Raw genomic sequence first — 22,774 nt, forward strand, 5'->3', positions numbered from 1 at the left:
TGGTTTAAAGACATCCCACTGATGTCAAAATAAACTGTTCTCCGATTAGACTTATTATGGCAGGATGCATGTATTCTCAGAAATTAAAATAAATATATGACTTGACACAAAGAGAATCCAATATATGTAAATAGCTGCACCTAAAAGAAGCGTTTATGGCAGAGGATTGCATGTGTCGATCTCATCCTAATAAAGTTAATGGTTTACTATAATTGACCAAAGTTAAATTCAGGTCAGCCATTACCCCGGGCAGACTTTTTTTTAAATTTCTTGTCATTACTCATGACTGGCATTTCACCTTTCAATCTAATCAAATGTTTTATAATATAATGAATTTCTATTATATATTGCACACCTAAATTCTTACACTCTCCACTGACTTGACATCTGGATGAGTACATGTCTTGTTGCACTTGCATCATGTCCCCCCTCACCTGTGAGCCAAAGTCTAATTTATGTGTCCCATGGGGGTGCCACAGTTTAGTCTAGACAAGTTGGTTGCTTCCACAAGTCCAAGGGGGGTTTCACAGGTACAAAGATGCTCATCAAGGAGCATCTTTATACCTGATGTGAGGAATGATTCACCCCCATGGATAATTCCTCAGATCTTCCCATTTCCTGTTACTATGGCATTACAGCTCTGGGGTAACCAACACAAGCCATCAAGGCAACTCACACATCATCCAACATACAAGGCAACAAAAAAGGGAATATTAAACATATACAGTACATAGCTTTGAGACATGTGATAGACATGTAAAGCTAGACATGACAAGCATGTTTATAAGTAGGTCAGAAATAACTTAGACACTTTTAGAACAACTGCTGGGAGCCAAGTCTGTAAATGATTGCACAGGATGAAAAGATACTGATTGATTTGATCATGTTTTTATTTAAAGAGGCCCAAACGGCTGCCCCTTTATAACGGATAGCTCCGCACAAATTAACTCGCAATGGAATCTGCAGTTTTGCATTTGTAGTGGGCATTTCCCTGTGTGAGACCTCCCTGTTTTAAATATGCATACATATACAGATATGAATGTTTTAAGATAGAGAATTTCAGTGAAGGCTTTACCAACATGGGTCACATTTTCTTTACAAAAGGGTTGTATCCCAGATGAAAGAAGGCATACAAAGAAAGCAATAAATGCACCAGCCGTGCGTGGTTGACTCAAATCCAGAAGCGTGTGGGAAATGCTGACTAATTCTTAACTAGTCCAAGTCAGATTATATACACAGATTACAGCCTTTCCAGGTTTGTGGTCTGTAAGAGAGCTTTTAGAGTAAATTCTAAAGCCACCACACACTGTGATTGACATAAGATGTACATCTATAAATTTATCTGTGTGTAAAGTGTAGGAAAGTGTGCATAAATAATACAAAATATTATTTATGCACATAAAACACACTCCTGAGTGAATGTGCATGGTGTTTACCACTTTTAAGCATCTCAGAGTGGGTAAAGCAAGCTGTGGTGACACAGGGAGCAGAGCAGGTGATCTCTCAGGATGCAGTTTCTGATGAAACACGCTTAAACATTCCCAGAGGTCACAAACACACACTGAGCCTAGAGACTGCTTGGGTTGCATCAGACACTTGTGTCAGATGTGTTAGTGAAAGTGCATACATATTGACACACAGCCTCACCCTATACTGTGTTGACAGGAAATTTGTTGCAGGAGTCATATGATGTTCAAATGATATTTTTTCTCCTAATGAGACAGTTAACCTGTATAATTCTGATACATCACAGCAAAGACAACACTCAGCTTTCAGTAGACAACTACAAAAATGAATCCACATTTTAATAGCTATAGTAACAGGATTAAAGTAACTGAAGTTATGATTGTGTCTACAGTTAATATAACTGTGGTAAAGTTAAATGTTTAAGGTTATGCTTAAACATGTCCCACATATACACTCCCAGCAAGAAATAAATATGGCTTAGGTACATTGGACCTTTTAAACTCAATGAACTGCAAATGTATTTTTACAGCCCCAGGACATTTTAAAATCTCACTATCTGATGTTTTGAAATCGCTCCCGTTTCTGATCCTTCTGGTTTTAAGATTTGCGGACTTGTTATTCTTGCATGCTAGTTTGTCTACTTTTGTCTCGTGTTTGTAGATGTCTATCTGAATAAATATGGCTGCTATTATATGAAGGGAAGTACTGATTCATTTTAAAAGGTTTGAGCTTGCTTTGAACTAAAATTGTACTAATACCAGTTAGTTGACTAATCTTTTAAGTAACTGATACAGCTAGGGTTTAACTGTTCATCACTGCTGAAATATGACAACACACTGTCATGTGATGAGCTGGTATGTTGCAGAGTCACTTTCTTGCTGACGGTATCGTGTGTACTTACAGAAACTCCTCGGTTTCAGACGGTGAATTCTTGCAAATAACACAATAGGTTCAATTGATTGTGATATTTGGGAGCTATCTTTAGTTAAGCATGTGTTAAACTGGCAGCTGGGAAAAAAATTGTTTTTGCAAGTGGAACTTTGGCCATTTCATATCACCTATCTGAAGTTTTCATGATATGCACCCAGTTCTTAGAACACACTGTTCATTCCCATTAAGCACACCTGCAAGCTGCATGCTCCCCCACAGTGATATCAAGGCCAGGATGACACTCCCCTTGTCAGAATGGCTGATGTAATATTTCTCTAGCCTCATTAACAGAATCAGCCAGCAGCCAATAGCAGCAGGACAGGTTATGGCTCAGGGAAGGATGCTTTTCATTTGGGGAGCCATTCACATCGCTCCATGTGCTGCAACCTCGACAGCTCAACAGTAACAATCCCCTCAGTTATTTGCAAGCCAAATTTCTCTCCAGTCCAACTGGATTTGGAGGAAGCAGGAAAAAAGTACGATAAAATATTACCCTCTACACAGCCTAGAAAAGTTAAAATAAACAGAACAAAAATGCACACACACAAAACATGCAGCATGCAGCTGCAAATTAGAAGAGAGGGTTTCTCTTCAGTAGAGACGGGAGGTATTAATGCTAAAGAGACAAGTTCAGTTTGATGACAAGGAAATAAAGAGACTTCCTAGTGCTGTGTGACCAGGAAAATTTGAGCAGTTCAAAATAACACCATAGATCCCTATCATAGGGGGGGGGGGGGAAGAAAACATAAAATGATAAACATAATGTACAGCATGACGTGGCTGACTTAGATTGCAATACAAAGTATCCTGATCTCTTAAATGGGGGGTAGGCCTACTTGTCCCAACATAACACTACTCCAGACAACTGCCACCTGCCAGGTGCACTTTCAGTTTATTACAAGTAAGACAGTTGTGTACCGTCTGTTTTCTCTGGACACAATCCAGACCTGGATGTTTCACTTTGTTAGGAGATAGAGGGCTTTCACAAAGATAAACATGTCTTACACTAATGCGATCCATGGGTTTCGTCACTTTTGCCCTTTGGACATCTTGTAAAAGCATTTGGGGAAGTTGTTCTAAAAAGCTCAAACCATCTTAAAGCAAACATAAAGAAAATTTCCAAAAATGCACAAACAAAATGAGGATGTATCGTTGTTACCAAGTCAAGGATTTCCGTATCATGACAGTTTTATTTTATGTGGTTCTGCAGTAAAACCAGTCTGTCAAACTGCCTGGTGGGAAAAGAGTTTCTGTTGCCTTGTGTCAGATAATTAATCCCCAGAGGCACCAGGACAGCATCTATAGAATTAAATAAGAAGGATGTTGTTCACACTATAATGCATAGGTGTCAAACTCTGGCCCGCGGGCCAAATTTGGCCCGCAGCCTAATTACATTTGGCCCGCGAAGCCATACCAAATTACTATTAGAGCTGGCCTACTGGTATTATACAGCTAATATATATATTGTTTAGTATTAAGCTATGCTTGTTCCAAATTCAGTTTTTCAGCAAAACTTGTTTGAGTCCATAAGAAAAGATTCATTTTTATATCTGGAGGAAGATTTTTTTTTTAAATAAATATTAATGTTAGCCCGCGACTTTGTTCCAGTTTTGAATTTTGGCCCACTGTGTATTTGAGTTTGACACCCCTGCTATAATGTATGACATGGCCAGAACATGGATTTAATGACTTTTTGTTTCATGCAATGCTTTTATACTCATTTGCAATTCTATATTTTTCCTTTTGTCATGGTTCCCCATATGACCATCTAAAGGATCTCTCACTAATATCATACAGAGCCCAGAACAGAGAAGTGCAGTCTGAATCAGCATTATATTTTATCATTTATTTTATATACACACACATATGAACAACCAAGCTTACATATACACACCATGGGCATGAATGTCATGGTAATTTTGGGCTTTTTATTATTTTAAAAATTCCCAGAGTGGAATGATTGTTCACCATTCATCTTCAGTGACTTTAAAAAACAAAAAAACAAGAATTCATTTTGGATTTGACAGGGTCAAAATATAAATGCAGGCTCAAACATATACATGCACTTACTTACATTTTTTAATAATTGGTGCTGAAGGTTCTACAGTGTCTTAGGTCGACAAAGCCAAGGTCTAATAACTCGTCATTAGCGACTGATTACAACTTTTAGTGACTGAGAGGGTGCCAACCAAGAAAGACGCTCCTCCTCCAAAAGCAACACCTTTAAGCTCGACTGATATTTGCAGCTGTCCACATGTGAACAAGCCTTCTGGAAAAAAGTTTTATGGTCAAAGATGTGACAAAGATTGAGACAATAAAGAGGTATGTTTGGAGGAGCACAGGTGTGGCTTTCAAATGGACAAACACTGTAGCAACTGTCAAGCATGGTGGTGGTAGCAGCATGCTCTGGGGCTGTTTTGCTTCCAGCAATACTGGCAGAATATTAAAGGAGGAGGACTACCTCCAAATTCGCCAACTTTTTCTCAAATCAAGAGCTGGACAGGACAACAATCCAAAAACTAAACCTGGTTTTGGAATAGATAAAGCAAGCTTCAGGAATCACCTTCCCCGACCCTAATGAAAATGTGTGGACTATGCTTAAAAGGAAAACAACCAGAGTTAGAAATGATCATGCACCCAATTCTTGTTTTGTTTTTTTTAAGTCATTAAAGGCACATCCTGTATGTCTGATATGATTGATTATGCTCAATAATCGATCCTGGAAAAAGGACACTTCAAAGAACTAATTAAAACCCATAGAAAACCCCAAATTACAATGGCTTTCATGAATCTGATGGGAATACATGACTGAAATTTTAACTTGTTGCACTTTTGTCTCTTTACCTTTGATAATGACAACAATTTCAGTTCCTTTAGCAAATAAACAAAATGTATAATCACACATTTTACAGCTTGGAGTATAAATATGGCCTTTTTAACAGGTATATTATTAGATGTTCATTTAGAGAGGTACTTAGCAAACAGTAATGTGGCATGTTGCAGTTTTCATTATCCTTATATCTATATCTGAATACGTCAGCTAACATTAAACAAAAAGAATAAACAAAGGTAAATTCAGAGGAAAGCCTTTCCAGGAAAAACAAGTCGAGCACATCGTAAACAGGCTCAAACTGTCTGTTCAAGTCAGGAAAAAATGCATAATACAAAACGCACTTTCATGTCATCTCTGAGAGATGCAGCTGTTGCTACCTTATCTTTTATGTTACTTGGGATACCAAATAATGTGTTACTATCTAAACAAAATAAATATACAAAAAAAAACCAACACAAAACTGTTTAAAATGTACCTCAAAAAACTGATGGTGACAGCTAAAAATTAACGTCTCACACTACCAACTTTTTTGTTTTTAACCTCTGGGATGATCAGGCTCCAGAGGTGATATGATGGGAATTAATGTTGAAAAAGTCAATGCACGTCTTTGAAATGTAAAGCTGCTGTGCCCCAACAGGTTTAACAATACCAAAAGAGGATTTAGAGAGATGCCAGTCATGATGTTCTGGAGACACCCACACATTCTAAGAAGTGAATTTATGAAGTAAAACAGGTGAAAGCAAGTAAATGAGTTTACCATGGGTGTGTTGGACCGTGGCAGTTTGACAAATCCAACAACAAGGCATAGTGTTTGTTTTTCTTTGGCCTTTTGTGTTTGCTTGGATGTACAATATGACGTTCATGCTTCCAAAGATGACTCATCTGGTTTCTGAAGATACTCTTTGACAAGACTGACAATTGTCGATACTTCTGCCATGGCACCTTTACCTATGGAAAAACAAAGAATTATGAGCTATACAAATGTCTTCTGCAGAAAACTATAAATCAGTCAGTGCCTGAAGGAAAATACAAAGAAGACATGTACACGATTGCAATGCAAATGCTCATGCACATTCTTCACATTCATAAATACACTACACTACACTCAAGCTGTTTGCATATAAATCTGAGCCAAACCCCACCGATGAATCAAAAAGACAGCACTATTAGCAACAAAACTCATAGGCACAGCTCCACCATTTTATTTATTCTTTTATAACACTTTATGCAGTACATCTCCAAAATAGATGAATTGATTAGAATTTTGAAGCTTTAACTGTATCCATGTGTACATCTGCACATGTTTGTGCTTCACTGGGTAAATGGGTTAAATGCAGAGGAACTATCTCCCTATGGGGACTAACACGCACACTTTAGTCATTAGATTAATGTACCAAGGTCAACTGTATGAATTGACATAGTATCAATCAATGTCTTAAACTGAGTTATACAATCTAGGTGACACTTCATTACTTTTCCACTACACAGAAAGTGGTTTACAAAGCCAAGACGTAAACATGACATTAAAAAGTCCAGTGTTAGATATCCTTGAAAAACATTGTGAAGGGAAGTTGTTCCCACTGAATCTATTTCTAGCCTTTTGTCTTCTGTCCAACTTTCTTTGCACTTGCTATAAGACTAAGTCATTAAAATTAGTACTTTCAGTTCCTTATATTAGCACTTTCTATGCTTATTTATACTTTCCTGTACTCTTAGTGGATGTTAATAGGAAACTTCTTTTGACTTAGCTGAAAACACAGCTTAATAAACAGCAGCCTAGGGTAACTAGAAGCAGGATAATCAATACTTACCATGGACTATAGTTATTTATACTAGGTTATATTAAAGGTGGACACTGCAGCTGTGGACAGTGTTTTTTCCAGAAATAATTTCTCAGAATAAAGTAGTCGACACACCTGCTACAGATATAGATTTAGCAGATGCAGCAGCCTCACACAGCATGTTAAATATGAACGCTAAGTATCAGCAGTGCTGTCAGCATTGGTATCTAGCCATCCAAGCATTTTAGGAGATAAGCTCCAGTTAGCAAAAAACAACAAATTGTATTAACGGGGAAGAAAAATGAAATGAACGGAAGTTGTGAAGAGTTAAGTAGATAAAATGGTAGCACCTTATACAAAAATAGACCATGCAACACAAGTTTTTGCATTTACAAATCGCACCATAAGTCTTAAAGCACATGAACTACAAGTATGTGATGCCAACTTTAGAACTTGTACGATCTATACATTTCACTTGGTTGCTATTTATGCTATAACAGTGCTATAAAAGCTACTGCTTTAGAGTGCATGGTTGATCACAACAACACACGCAACACAAAAAGTAGCTTCTACCAGAGCCACAGAAAATGGTGTCAAATACGTGTAGCATTTTCCATCAAGGCCTATTCATTTTTATCTTGTGGTGAGTTTGAGTGCTGGGTTATTCTTGAAACTACCTGCATTGTAAGACATGCCATGTCATCCTAGTAAATCTAAACACTGGTAAGATGTTCACATAGTTTGTCCAAGTCTCTTAATACTTTGCTTAGCCACATGACAGAATGAAAAACAAGTCCTTGATACAAAAAAGGGAAGGAGGCAGTTTTAGATGTTCTTGGATAATCCCTTTGTACCACAGTTATCTCTTAAGTACAGTGTCTTTGGAAAGGAACTAAAATATGCCTCTCGTAGGTAACTTACTATGTCAAGTTATGTGACACAGTTTAACAATGAGCACTGAGCAGGTTGATATGACCTCACACACAGCTGGCTACTGTGCCTGGTAATTAAGAGCAATTCACGAGCCACTTTAATCTAAAATCATCCTTGGGATAAGTCACCTTATCAGAAAAAAAGGAAGCATGTGGCATGTGATTTGGAATAAGGTCTGTTTACCTATAGCAGCTAATAGTCACAGTGTGCTGGTACATAGTGTACTTTTTACAGCCACAGGACACTGAAATCAACACAACTGGTGAAGGAGAATTTGTGTTAAGGAAGAAGGTAGAAAAACTAGCCTTTGAAACTATTTTTTTAAAGGTGAGATTTGACCTCTTGTTTTATCTGCCTGTGATGCTGTGTGTCACCTGGTCTAATCACTGTTACATGCCACTCTCCTTATTCACCTTTGGACCCCTGATGTCATATGATTTACTCACTACTGTCACGTTTCTTGCCTGCGCAGTTCAAGTAGTGTTTGCTCCTGCTATATACTATATATAAAAGGAGGACGTAACCCACATTCATCCTTAAAGAGGCATTTTTTTTTAAACTGCCATCAGGGGGGAATTTCCCCTGACTGCAAAAAGTAGTCCAATCATATAGACGTGCATGAGTTTTTATACTCCAGGTGAAGACACCTGGAGTATAAAAAATATATAATGGCAAATATATGAGCTACAGATACAGTTACGGGTTTACAGTAATAATAAATAAATAAATAAATAAATAAATAAAGACAAAGTCCAAGATGGGTGTAGTAAAATAAGTCACTGGCTCCATGGCATGTGTGAATATTAATCTCCAGCTATTTTAAAGCCATAATAATCATGTCAGTCTTTTTTTAAGGAAATTGTAAGATACTCACTTGAGTAAGGCTCACAAATGTGAGAATATGATGTCTGCTGTTGCATAATTCTAAGTTCTAAGTAAAATATGTAAATTTCAACCCTTTTTCAATTTCCAACGACCTGAGAGTCTGAGTAAATATTAGCAAAGGTTAAATATATTTAGTTCCTCCTCATATTAAAACTCACCTTCATCTCCACACACTAGCTTTTTGGCAACGCAGGGGATTTCCACATATCCAAACTCTTTCAGTCTGGATACCTGCTGGGCTGTAATAGGATGCAGCCACATAGCTGTGTTCATTGCAGGGCAGAAGAGAAGAGGACGACTGGTATCCCAGGCTCTTACCACACACGTCTGAAATGACAAATACACATAAACCTGGAAATCATTTCACAGAAATTCTGCAATAAATGATTATTTGCAAAATCTTTAGTGTTTCATCTTCTTACCAGCAGATTATCACAAATACCACTAGCAATCTTTCCAAGACTGTTGGCATCAAGAGGGGCAATGACAAGTAGATCTGCCCAACGCCTTAGCTCAATGTGTAGCACAGGATCAGATCTCTGTTTCCACAGCTAAATGAGAGACATGCTGTTTGAAATGCATCCAGTTACACAGTCACATCTTCACTTCTGTCTGGAATGCACAAGTTAAACCAGTGTTTTTATGTCTCAGAATTCTCACAAGTAACTCCAGTGTTTTCAAGTTAATAATGGGCAACTCATACCACATTTCATTTTGCTCAGTATGGCACTGTACAGTATTCCTTCACCTATTTTATTTGAAGAGCCCAAGCTGACCTTCATATTGATTATATATGTCATGTTAATTTGTCTTTTCTATATATATATATATATATATATATATATATATATATATATATATATATATATATATATATATATATATATATATATATATATATATATATATATATATATATATATATATATAGCTATATATGTTTTCAGTGTAATAATGGCTACATTAGAATATCATACTCGAGTTAGTTATTACCTCCCATTCATCCTCGTCACTGTAGATTTTGACTGACACCTCAGCAGAATTATAGAAGTGCTTGGCATGCTCTGTAGTGACTACACGTACATCCACCTACAGCATGACAACATAAATGACATAAATGACAGTGACTGCAGGAGAGAGAGAGAGAGAGAGAGAGAGAGAGAGAGAGATAGAGAGATAGAGAGATAGAGAGATAGAGAGATAGATAGATAAGGGGAAAAGGGAGGGAGACACACATCAGTAGTATGAATTTCCTTTTCCACCACATCCCATTTAAAATTGAGATCTGATGACTGTGGATGCCTGAAAGCCACTTGTGTACAATGGATTCACTGTCATGTTCACAAACCAGTTTAACATGATTTGAGCTTTATGGCATGTTATCCTGCAGGAAGCAGCCATCAGAAGATGAGTACTCTGTGGTCATAAATGATAGACATATTTAAATGATGACTTAAATGTACTAAGAGGCCTGGAGTGTGCCAAGACAATATCCCCCACAACATAACACCACCTTCAGCCTGAACAATTGAGACATGGCGGGATGGATCCATGTTTTATGATCTTTATACCAATTTCCCACCCTACCATTTGAACATTTTTCCAAACTTCTTCTGTCCAATTTTGGTGAGTCTGTATGAACTGTAGCCTCATTTTTCAATGTCTAGCTGACAGGCATGGCACAGGGTGGGGTTTTGGCTAAGGTTCGATGAGTTGTGCATTGAGAGATACTCTTCTAGTACCATGGTTGTAACATGAGGATTTTGAATTACTCTCCTCTAACCCTGGACGTCACAAAGGCATTTTCACCCAGAAAGCTACCATTCACTGGACATTTTCTCTTTTTTGGGCTATTCTCTGTAAACCCTAGAGATGATTGAGTGGGAAAATACCAGTAGATCAGCAGTTCCTGAAATACTCAGAACAACCTGTTTGCGGCCCACAAACATGCTACGTTCAAAGTCACTTAAATCACCTTTCATTGCCATTCGGATGTTCAGATGAAGTTAAGCAGGTAATCTTGACCATGTCTACATGCCTAAATGCTTGAGTTGCTGCCATGGGATTGGCTAAATAGATATTTGCATTAAAAAGCAGCTTAATTGGTGTACCTAACCAAGTAGCAAGTGAGTGCAGATAGAGTCTACATAGGTATGAATTTCTGTTTACTCTAAGTTTTTACATTATTATAGAGTATTTTTTTAAACAATTACCACTACCACTAGTATGCTTGAATTAATTCATCAATTGTTTTATAATTAGCAGGGCTTGAGCAGGTGAAGTGTTCATTCTTTCTCAAGTAAATAAATACGTCATACTAGTTGTTACAGAGAAGATTTTCCTACAACTGACTGTTTAATTTAAAAAAGAATGATGTTTACAAGACATTACTGCTTCCAGTGACATCCGTGATCCCACATCATTTTGTTGGAAATTAAATTGACTGATTGGGGCATTATGTCTCTCTGCTCCATGGGATGTGCATCCATGCATATTCTCGCATGTTAAACTCAAATGAAGCAATTATTCTTAGTTTGACAGGCCAAATATTTCTCTCTACAGGTATTAGCTATTACACATACAATTTAAAACTATTTGCATTGCTATGCAAACGCATAGCTTCATCACCCTGTTTACTACAAAAGTCCTAACACACTTTATTTAGTATATTGCAAAACCTTTCCCACACTAATACCAACACTGTCATATATTATCCCCGTTTAACATTTACGTCTTCAAATGTCGTTTTCTCTATTTTCATGGACGACCGTTGTGGTTTTTAATTAACAGGCAGATATTGCTGGCTCAGATTTGCTCTGTTTATTTAATAACTAGAATATACTGCGTTTGTAGCGATGCTGCCTAACATCCCCATCTTGCGGTAAAGGTGAGCTTATGCGTATTATGCCACTTAGATAAACAATAAATGTATATAGATGCTTGTGCTATTATTTGCTAACTATGTACGGGGAAAATAGAAACATTCATGATATGCAAACATTAACTAATATGAAGCAACTCACCCCGGAGAGTTCAAGAAGCTGGGAGACCAAAAGAGGCAGTTTCAAGGCTGCGACGCTTCCTGTCACTCCAACAAGGACATTAAATGTCCCGGAAGTTTTCAACAAATCAGTTTTTAAACTTGACATATGGTCGTCTTGCTGCCTGTTAGCAAACTGCCAAAAGAAAAATTAGACAACCTGTCGCGTTCCTGTGACACCGTAAATATTCACTTAGCCAATCAGGGAAGAGCACGTCTAACGTTTGTGCCTCCTGCACGAGCGCGTCTCAGCACTGATCAGTGGAGAGCGCGCACGTTCGAAGAATATTCTGGGTAATTGCTAAAGTCCTTCCAGGGCAGCTAGCATGAAGCGTGGAGCGTTCATTCATTGTTTGCCCGATTAAAAAAAACTGATCAAAAACGCAATAATGGCACTCACACCTCTTGTTTATTGGGCTCAACGCCATGAAGACATTTACCTGCGAGTTGAGCTGACAGATGTTCAGGTGAGAGTACCTCCTGCAGTTGCTTGTCACGGGCAAAACGCTTTAGCATGGTTCTGACTTTTTTTTTTCTTTTTTTTTTTAAGCCTTGTGTTTGGGCCTCTGATGGTAAATGGGAAGCAATGCAAATACAGACGAAAGGTTCCTGTAAACGTTATCCTGCTGGATAGCTGTACTATTTGCATACTGTATGAGAACTGAGATCTCTTATCTGATAACTGATCCATACAAAGCTCTCTGTTGAGGTCCTTCGTTCATTATGTAGTACGTCTAAAGCCACACAACCTGTTCGAACCTGTTTTTAAAACCTGTTGATTTTAAGAATATTCGTGTTAACAGTTAATCACATGGGTGAAAAGTCCTAAAAATACCCGTTGGAACTACTCGGAAGGCGGGGTGGGTGGGGGTGGTAGCATTGTTCACGCGGCGCTCGTGGGGTTATGTGTGAGGGACAGGTGTTGTTACACCTGTAGATATCACATCATCCCATACTACATGCTACAGGAGGGCTTCTCAGCACTCGTTTTCTTCTTCTTTTTATAGCACTTAACTCTATTTCTGATCATGTAACAGAAGATTCAGGTTAGAGACTTTTTAACCACTTATTTTACCTGGTAATTAAATATCCTATGTGTTTTGCAATATAGTTTGTCACGGTAATATGTAACATAAGATTAATATCTTTGTTTCGGGTTTCTGTTAACAGGAAGTAAAAAAATTCTTGATCTAGCGAGGAAGTATGCTTATCCTTTGCCTGTGTTTTTGCAGAATATTGACGTCCACGTGGATGAAAATGTCCTTCACTTTTCAGGTGACATGGATTCACGGATTTCATTTGCATTTGGTGATTAAAGACATATTTTTAAAAATATTTTTGTGGCATTTCATTTGTGATATCCTGTTTGTAGCCCAGGGGCATGGTGCAAAAGGACAAAATGAGTACAAGTTCAGCTTGGACTTCCTCTTACCAGTAAAGCCACAGGTATGCTGAGTAATTCTATAATTTATCTTGTGGGATCAGAAATATATCTATAGACAGAATAACTTTAAGATTGCTCTTAAATCTTTTCCTTTCCTTTCTTTGGTTTTCCTGTTTGTGCTCATTGCGTGAACCTGTAGGTCAGCTACAAGTCCACACAGCGGCAGGTGAACATTACAGTGCACAAAATACAGCGAGGTTGGTGGGAAAGGCTGACTCTCCGGGAGCGTAAACCTGTCTTCCTGGCACCGGACTTTGATCGCTGGCTGGACGAGTCAGACGCTGAGATGGAAATCAGAGAAAAGGTAAGAGTACAACTTGGCATTTGACAATTGTTACTAGATGACACTCGCAGATAAAGATTAAAAAATGTCAGTATGACTAAAATAATTGATTAAAGACTGTACTATTTTCATTTTTTAAATACTTTTAAAAGGAGGAGAAAAAGAACAGGCTGAAGGCTTCAAGACAAAAAGAAGAAGGTGGGTGCAGATAATATATTGCACTTGAACATTCTGTTTTATCAGATGGCTTTGAAGGGAAAACTGCTGATACAATTTTCCAATTTCTTTGAAATATTTCAGGGTTCGTCAGCCTGAAAACTGTGTTCTTGATTGTGTACAACCTGGTCCAGTTTCTTGGTTTTTCATGGATCTTTGTCAACATGACAGTGCGCCTGTTTATCATTGGCATAGGTGTGAAAATATATTACACAGGAGAAGCTGAAAGTGTCACTTACTTCACAGAAAACTGGTTAAAACATGTCCGTTCAAAACTCTTTTCAGATTCCCTCTATGACACATTTCACACAATTTCGGATGTGATGTTCTTCTGCCAGATCCTGGCATTAGTAGAGGTCCTGAATGCTGCTTTTGGTGTAGTCAAGACAGGTGTTATACCAACTCTTATACAGGTATGGGATGGGTTTTTTTTGTTTTGTTTTTTTGCCTGAGTTCAAGTTTCCTAAAGTTACAGATTGAGCACCAATACACATCTTTTGTTTGTGCACTAGGTGGTCGGAAGGAATTTTATCCTCTTCATCATTTTTGGTAGTCTGGAGGAAATGCACCACAAGCCAGTTGTGTTCTTTGTTTTCTATCTGTGGAGTGCTATTGAGATTTTTAGGCAAGTATGCATTTTCCTACTGTCTACAGTAAACAGTCATCTAGTGATATATAGTACAGCTTTAGCCAGTTGTATTTAAATAAAACTAAAATTGGATAAGATTTAGAGCTTTGCAAATGTTTGGAACAGTTACAGTTTTTTGTTAGATTTTATTCACATTTCAGCCTTGAAACAGGCAAGTAGCAGTTGCATCTGAGCTATAATTTTATAAGAATGTGTAACTGTGGATGCAACTTTGTGTAATTTTATTTGGAGCATGACTTTTTTTCCCCTTAACCAACATGCTCATCCTTTTTCAGGTATCCCTTTTACATGCTGGGCTGTTTCAATACAGAGTGGAAAACCCTCACTTGGCTGCGGTATACTGTCTGGATGCCACTGTATCCACTAGGTGTTTTAGCTGAAGGTAGGCTTTTTTTTTTTTTAAACAAAATTTGATATAAAAAACATGCAAACATGTTTATAGACTCTATTATATATACTCTTATCTCTCAATCCCACGTAGCTCTTGCAGTGATCCAGTCCATCCCCATCTTTGATGAATCTAAACTCTTCAGCATTCCTCTGACTAAAGTGATTGGCACCTCTGTCAGCTTCTCTTACTTCCTGTACATTTATCTTGTTCTTATGTTTTTGGGTAAGTCCCCACATGAACTGTCTCTCACATGACACATATATTCTAACTTAACCACTGCTGCTCTGATATTAATCTTGGTTCCCCCTCCCCCCCCACAAAAGGACTTTTTATCAACTTTAGCCACCTTTACAAGCAGAGGAAGAGGCGCTTCCGGACCAAAAAGAGGAAAGCAAATTGAGACTCAACACCAACAGCATTCCTTGAACACCTTTGCTGCCTGCTTATTCCTCGACCTTTGTTTTTAATAATCATCATCCTTATGTCAAATTTATTATCAACTCAATTTTTGACAGCCTGTCCATATAAAAACTAAAATGACTTCCTTTATGGCTATTATTAACACAATAGATGTGCAATGAGTACAGAAATACTGCATCGAGCAAACTTATTGGTGACCAAGTTTGCACACACATACCGGTACATTTCCATAGCACCTGTGTGATAGTGCCCCCCCGCTCTTAGTCTTGTTTTTCTCCCACGCAGCGCTATTTTGAGAAGCACTGATAAGAAAACCCTGTTATCATTTCATATTCAGTCACTGCCATATGTATAAAGAAAACAAGTCATCATTCCACATGATAAGCTCTTGGTTATAATTTCACAATTCCAAGCCATTCCACAAAGCTCAGGGACAAATAACCAGACTGCTTAAAAAAAAAAAGTGTCCATTGTGCTCAACAACAACCTTCAAGGAGCAATGTTAAATTGTAACAGGTTTTTTCTGGCTGCTTTTTTATTATTTGCACTTGAATTACGAATGCCAACATTAATAGCTGTTTACTCTGTTCTGTAAATGTGGCAGTTATTTGACAATGAATAAAAACCTAATTTTAATGTGGTTATTGTGTCAAAAGATTCCTACAAAGGAACATTTATAAAAACAAAACAACACTGAATCCCAAAGATGACTTCGTAAAATAATCCCGTGAACGTCTTTACAGGGTGTATGCAACACTGCAGCACATTGGTCCACGCAGGCGGAGCCTATGATATTTTGAGTTCATTCATACAAATTCGGATGCGGCTCAACTTGAGAAATCCGTGTGCATGGGAACAATGTTGTGATCAAAAGCAGCATACTGGGAGTCACCAGTGCTGGCCAATTTAAGCTGCTGTGCAGCGTGGGAGAGCTGGAAAGCAGCATCAGGATGTGCCGAGTCTGGCAGCATGGTGCACTCTCTCTCCAGCAGATCGGCAACTCCCTTCAGGAGCTCCCAGAAACCAAAAGCCAAAGCAGCCTTACGTAGACGGTTCAGCTCCTGTCAGAATCAAAATGAAAATATAACATTTCATTTTTGGAAAAAAACAAACATAGCTTTAAAAATTATAGTTTAGAGCCACTCCAGCTAATCTTACCTTATAGAAGGTCTGAGTTTTATCTGGCAGTTTCCTGGCATTCCTCAGGATCTTCTGGACATCAGTCTGTACAATGACAGCATAAAAAACGAGTCAATGAATCAAAAGGCCCCTTAAATGTTTTGACCAATGAAATGTTTTTATATTAGTTTTAGTGATTACGGCTTGAAAACCTGAAATCCAGTATCTCAATTAGTAGAATATTTATTAGTTGATCTGTATTGGAAATTGTTGGTTCACCGTTTTGTTAAGTACAGAGTTAACAGCCATCTACAAGATGATTTTAGAGTACTCTATGCGCAGATCTTCTGATAAGCTTCAGTGAGATGCAGATTTCCCTTTTTCAGCAGGAGTAAGCACACATTGCTAAATCTATGAGCAAATGGTTTGCTGACAATGTTATTACTGTGCATGACTATAGCCAACTAATCTGATCTAAATGCCAAAGAGAATCTGTGAGATAATGTCAGGAAGATGAGAAACACAGACAAGCTGCACTATCGGCCATCTATCTATCAAAGCAACCTGGGCTTCAGTGCAGATCATCTCCATGCCACGCTGCCTTGATAAATAATAAAAGCACTCAAACTAAGTGCTGAGTGTTTACATGAACTTTACAGTAGGTGGACATTTCTTTATTGTCAATCTTTTTTTGATTAAACTTAGGAAGCATTTTAATAATCTGAGACACTGGATTTCCGTTTTTAAATGAGCTATAAACCACAAGCCTCAAGATTTATATCAAATAGTAAATATTTCGTCATATTTTTAGGAAATATTTCACTTCGTGTGTAATGATTATTGAATAAACTACAAAAACGAAAAACCTTTTGATGACATTTTCCTTTGTTTTTTTAAGATTCACTAATATAAGATTACATAGTTGGTCATGTAAAGATTACTCTGAATGACAGACTTGGACTGACCTGAAGAATCAATATTTGTTTGATGGCGACAATATTGACAAAATCAAATACCAGAAATTCCTGGAGTAATTATTAATCACAGGAACAAGAATTTCAATAAATATTAACCAAGCTCTGCTGAAGAGAGTTCAAACAAAGTAGAGACTTGCTGAGCCCACTGTAGAGGCAGTGAACAGAGCAGCCTCTGAGAAGCCAAGTAACTCATTAGTCAATTGCAAGAAATTAATCTGAAGCTATTTTGACAATTTCGCAAATAAGCCTTTTTTTCTTCTTCTTACACAGAAATGTCAGAAATTAATCGCTTTCTGGGTTTTTTTAAAAACAGAAAGCAGTTCATTAAAAGAATATAATTAGATAAATTTATCACTGACAGAAATGTATGAAATGTTTGTCTTTTCTCCAAACTTTCAAGAGAAAAATACTCTCACGCAGTAATTTTACTTCACCTGTAGTCCACTGGCCTTAATCCACACGGTCACATTCTGGGCATAGCTACGTTTCACCTGTGGTTGTACAGGAAATGGACTTTTACTGTCATCCTCTCCGTAGGGATTATCAGCCGCTTCTGTGACATGAGAAAGGTCACGGGACAACATAGTGAGGTCAGTCAATACACTGCATCATGAGACACGTGAGAAACCCAGGTGAAGTATTAACTACTTGATCGTGTCCACAGTCTGTTGTTCTTTAGGAATACTTGTGCATGGGTCATTGTGTCACATGTTAAATAAAACACAGAGTTTCAGAATATCCCTAAAATGGTTTCCGGATTAATTTAAGCCACTGGGGGAAAAAAGAAAAAAAAATTTAAAGACAGTGCACTTAGAAACCCCATATAATCTTTTGTAAACACAGAACTCTTCATATTTGCTCATTTGACCCTCATCTGCAATGAAACTTGGCATGGTGGAGAGATTAAAAAAACAAAAAGTCACCTGAGATTGGTCCCAAATGTGATATCTTGCCCAGCCAGGGCAGAGGCTCCGGACCGGGATCAAAAAGAGACATCATCAAGTTTGATTTCTTCTTGCTGTCTGCCTGGGAGTACAACATGCCGTACCACTCCGGCCTGAGGGGCAAAAAAGCAAACTACATATACAATTTGTTTGCATAATATAGCAGTCTTTATGGTGCAGGTTAATATAAAAGAGTTTATATAACAGCTCTGCTGCATCTCACCCCAGCTGGACCAGCGCCACCATGCCTTCAACCTTCAGACTTCCATGTAAAAGTACACAAAAATTGGGACTTTTGCCTGCCATCTGACTGGCAGAAGGTTCCTCCTCAAGCTCATCTGTGGTTCCCGTACCAACTTCATCCACATCTAAAACCAAGTACACATAATAAACTAAATCATAAATATTTGCTATTCTTTATTAATCAGAAAAAAATACTTGTTTTCATTTCTGCTGTTAGACTGTGTTAGACAATTTTACTTACGTTTTTCTCATCTCTTCTATTAATGTTAGTTTTAATCTTTTACATTACAGAATGAGAGCAATTTTTTAAAGAAGTACTGAAATAAATTAGTGTGCATGACAAATAAAGGAAGCTCGAACCTCAAGGGATTTCCCAGCAGCTTTGCTCTTCCTTCCTATTTTGTTGGTTTCTTATAGTCTGAGGCATTTCCTGATTCGTTCGTTATCAACCTTATTTACTAAAATTGATTTGTTCTGCAACAGCAAACTCTAAAGTTCTTTTTTCTTTCTTTCTTAAGTGAGTTAACATAAAGCTGCTTGAACATTTGGGTGTTTACATCTAAATACGAGGAGATGTGCACAAGCTGCAAAGCTAATATGTCACCAATCCGCATTTCTCTATAACTGGAACATAGCAAAAGTATTAAAACCAACCTTTGTTTACAGCAATAGGTAATACCAAGTGTCTGGATATGACAGGAGGACTTGCAATGTCAGCAATTTCAATGAAACCCACAATCTCCAAATCTGAAAGGCATACAAGAGAAAGATTTGTTTAAAAAAAATGAAGAATTTAAAGAGGATACGAAACACTAAACATATAAAGGCCAGTTTACATCGTGGAGGTCTGCTCTCAAAAACTGACATAGATGTAACACTGTCTGTGAAAGAAGTGCTTAAAGTTTACTTAAATAAGAACAGTGTAGAGGACAGACTGTTTGAATCACCAGACCGACAGAATGAAGTCAGAAACTGATTTTTCCTCCTCTAACCAGCTGTACTGTGCGGCACAATCAGCTCATGCAATCAGCTAAGTTTCTTAGCCCAGCACAAAAATGATCCCCTTAAACGGATTTTCAGTTTTAGTGTCTTTATTTTCCTTAGAGTTATTGATTCTCTCACTAGTTAGCTAACGTAAAATAATGTAAGTCTACTAGCTGCCACCAGCCAACCACATGTTGTCATGGTCCGTACTGACAGAATAAAACTTCAGCACTTATTTCTTAAATCCTGCTTCACAGTTACATCTATGTCAGTTTTTTAAAGTAGGGTTCCATGATGTAAATTAGCTTTTATGCATGTAATGTTTCATGACCTCCTTAAATTAAACTAATCATAAAATCTGAAGCCAGTACCTGTACTAACAGTCCGGGGCATAGGCTCCACCTCTTCATCCATCACGACAGGCTCAGGTCGAGGGAAGACCTGAACATCTGAGGATAGATTCCCACAGTGCAAAACCGCGTGGAAGGGAGAGTATACAAGATCGATCAGCTTCCTGGGGACATGCAGATATAGAATATGACCAAAGATGCCCTTACTAAACATATGAAAGAGGTTAAAATGTTTTTTGTGAATAATCTAAACAGTTACAGTAGTACCCAAACATGGTCTGTACACTCTTCATGCAAAGCGGTCCCTCCATAGTAAAGATTTGCCCATCCCCTCCACTAAGGCAAAGTAATTCCTCCAGGTTGTCCATGGCATCAGTCATCTGTAACTGAAATTACACAAGACAGTGGGTCTAATTTTTCAAAGCTGGGCTATTTAGCTAGATTAAGTTAAACTTTTACATATTTGCAATTTAATGGCAATTTCCACATTCTCAATTAGACTGATCATGCTTCCTGAAAGGTACTGACAGATGGAATAAATATAGATCTAGGGCTGAGACTGTGGTATGGGGAAGACTGGTGGTTGCTCCTGGGCCTCGCAGATTCCCATGTATGAAAATGAGAACTAAGAACCTGAGTGAAGGAAGTAGCCATACAATAGTCATATGACAGGGAGTGAATGAGGTGTGGTCCCCCTCCTAAAAAAATCTCCATGAGAAACTTCCCGGGCACTTGGGATACAATAGCACAAAAACTTTAACTGATAAGTGCTGTGAGGTTATCTATAGCAAATTTTTGTCTGTCGATTCTGAAATGCTGACAGAGAAATCATCTTAAACCTTTAATCAAAGGTCACCTCATCTACAAATTTCATGACGATAAACATTTCACTCACATGTACTGTACCAGTGTACCTGCACATGTGATGTGACAATAAAAGTGATTTGATGAATACCTGATATTTAATAACATGCAGGGTTTTCCCCGACTCAAAGTTGGTGACTATTTATAACCATGATTAGTGTGCATATAGTCAACACAAAAAGACTGTGCTATTTCACTTATACTTATAAGTTTATACATTTTATGTTATTTTTTTGCTATTTGAAAAATAAAATGTATTCAAATTTATTTTTTAAATAACAGCTTTGTGAAGTGACAGCCTCTTTGTTGGAAGCCAAAATGTTTTATGTGCTGGAAAACTATAGTTTGAGTCTGTGAAGGTAGAAAGCAACTGTCATACTGCTGTCATCCTAAAATGTTCACAGAAATGTGTGATTTACAGGTGTCTAACACAGGCAATATGACCCTGAATTGTGTTTTTGATAGCTGCTTCTGGTATCATGTGACTGTAAGGATGGCTCAATACCTCCTCTGCATTGGCAATACACATGATGAACAGTTTGGTAGGAAAAGGGAAAGGAAGAGGAAATTTCTTGTCATCCCCACGTTGTTTCAGTGTTTGGAGGGAGTGGCGTAAAGACCCCTTCCCAATACCAAGGGATCCATCAGTAACCAGCACCACCTACAGGACATATGGAAGAAGTACATAAACATAACTCAGTATATGAACATATGGTTCAGATCACTGCAGGAAAGCTATTCGACCAATAATAAGCAATAAATAAATCCAATAAATACAGAGGTGTGGCGATACTGAATAAAGTGTTAGCCAAATACCTGACAGGGGCAGGCACTACCCCACTCCTGCTGTACTACATTACTAACTCCATTTAGAGCTGCTTCAACACAGGTTTTGTCATAGTCTTCCAGGTTGCTCAGAGCCTCCTGTGCAGGAAAAAAAACATACGGTAATCCCAAAATCAGACCGCTTTTCAAGGAAACAAAATATACTTTGACTTTTCAGACAGATATGTCACATGAGCACACTTTACCTGCAATGCATTGTAGTCTCTGGTGAAAGGTACCAGGAGTTCCCACAGGGAAGAAAAGGCCATCAGCGACGTGAACTCCAAGCGGTAGTTTGAGGCCATGTGTTCAAACAACATATTGAGTCCGTGGACAGCCAGGTTCTTCCTCTGAAACTCTTCGATGCCATCCAATGACACTGGTCGTGTCATGGACAGAGACACGTCCATTAACACCACAGTAGGCATGCTCACCGCTTACAGATCCCAAATATGAAAACAGAAGTCCGCTGCAATGCTCCCACTGACGGTTTCCACTGCGTTGTCGTCGCTGAGGCGTATTTAGCTAGAACAACCAAATACACAGGCGCCGTCAGTAAAGATAAAGAAGAAGGGACATATGGTAACATCCGAACTGTTAGCTAATGTTGGCTAGTTTTTCGGCTAATTTACATTAGCATTATGTAACGCTACGGCAAACGAATGAAATGTTCCAGCTGCCATTTAACCAAAATTACATTATAACTATCCAAAACCTAAGATACAAAGTAAAGAAGCGGTATCAGGAAAAAAAATTACTAAAACCTACGCGCCTTTCAGTTTTTACGCTAACTAAACAATGGTTATGGTGTACTGTGCACCAGCACTTCCGTCCGGGCTGACATTAGTGTACACATCAGCGGATAGTTCCCGGGAGATAAAAAAACAAAACAAAACCCATAACAACAACAATAATAGTAATAATAATGATAATGATGATAATAATAATGATCTGGCTGCAGACATAACTTTTTTATCATCTAGAGATGATAAAAAGTCTTTGTGCAAAACAAGTCTTTTGGCGACTTGTTTTGCACAAAAGACGGGCCGATAAGCAACGCCCACTTTAAAGCCCTGACCAGTAAAGATTTGGTGGACGCGTTTCAAGGTATCTACCCACATTTTCAAAATACATTTTCACAGTTTAAATATTTTTAAATGTATTTTAGGCTTTCTGGAATCTGCTTTGATGATTAG

The 22,774-nt window shown here is 38.0% G+C and overlaps 3 protein-coding genes across 3 annotated transcripts; 1 reads left to right on the top strand and 2 right to left on the bottom strand.

Moving 5' to 3' along the window:
• Positions 1-5,044: 5,044 nt before the first annotated feature.
• ppcdc (phosphopantothenoylcysteine decarboxylase) lies at positions 5,045-12,043 on the bottom strand. The gene is made up of 5 exons (XM_085357472.1): positions 11,853-12,043; positions 9,823-9,918; positions 9,252-9,380; positions 8,988-9,156; positions 5,045-6,178 (listed from the first exon to the last, which is right to left on the bottom strand). Exons 1-5 carry the CDS (start codon positions 11,976-11,978, stop codon positions 6,090-6,092), a joined length of 609 nt encoding a protein of 202 aa, XP_085213598.1. The 5' UTR covers positions 11,979-12,043; the 3' UTR covers positions 5,045-6,089.
• Positions 12,044-12,146: 103 nt separating this feature from the next.
• hacd3 (3-hydroxyacyl-CoA dehydratase 3) lies at positions 12,147-15,881 on the top strand. Its single transcript, XM_085357474.1, has 11 exons — positions 12,147-12,336; positions 13,102-13,144; positions 13,242-13,315; positions 13,453-13,617; positions 13,749-13,794; positions 13,897-14,007; positions 14,098-14,225; positions 14,325-14,437; positions 14,737-14,843; positions 14,943-15,074; positions 15,176-15,881. The coding sequence occupies exons 1-11, from the start codon at positions 12,259-12,261 to the stop codon at positions 15,250-15,252; spliced, it is 1,074 nt and encodes a 357-aa protein (XP_085213600.1). The 5' UTR covers positions 12,147-12,258; the 3' UTR covers positions 15,253-15,881.
• On the bottom strand, positions 15,640-22,369 carry ints14 (integrator complex subunit 14). The gene is made up of 11 exons (XM_085357473.1): positions 21,785-22,369; positions 21,570-21,677; positions 21,259-21,414; positions 20,157-20,275; positions 19,911-20,053; positions 19,210-19,302; positions 18,536-18,680; positions 18,292-18,425; positions 17,803-17,921; positions 16,431-16,496; positions 15,640-16,333 (listed from the first exon to the last, which is right to left on the bottom strand). Exons 1-11 carry the CDS (start codon positions 22,004-22,006, stop codon positions 16,100-16,102), a joined length of 1,539 nt encoding a protein of 512 aa, XP_085213599.1. The 5' UTR covers positions 22,007-22,369; the 3' UTR covers positions 15,640-16,099.
• Positions 22,370-22,774: the final 405 nt, after the last annotated feature.

The sequence above is a fragment of the Diplotaxodon limnothrissa genome, linkage group LG7 (genome assembly GCF_057381915.1).
Source record: "Diplotaxodon limnothrissa isolate DT_005_m linkage group LG7, D_limnothrissa_male_GT1.1, whole genome shotgun sequence".
Lineage (NCBI taxonomy): Eukaryota > Metazoa > Chordata > Actinopteri > Cichliformes > Cichlidae > Diplotaxodon > Diplotaxodon limnothrissa.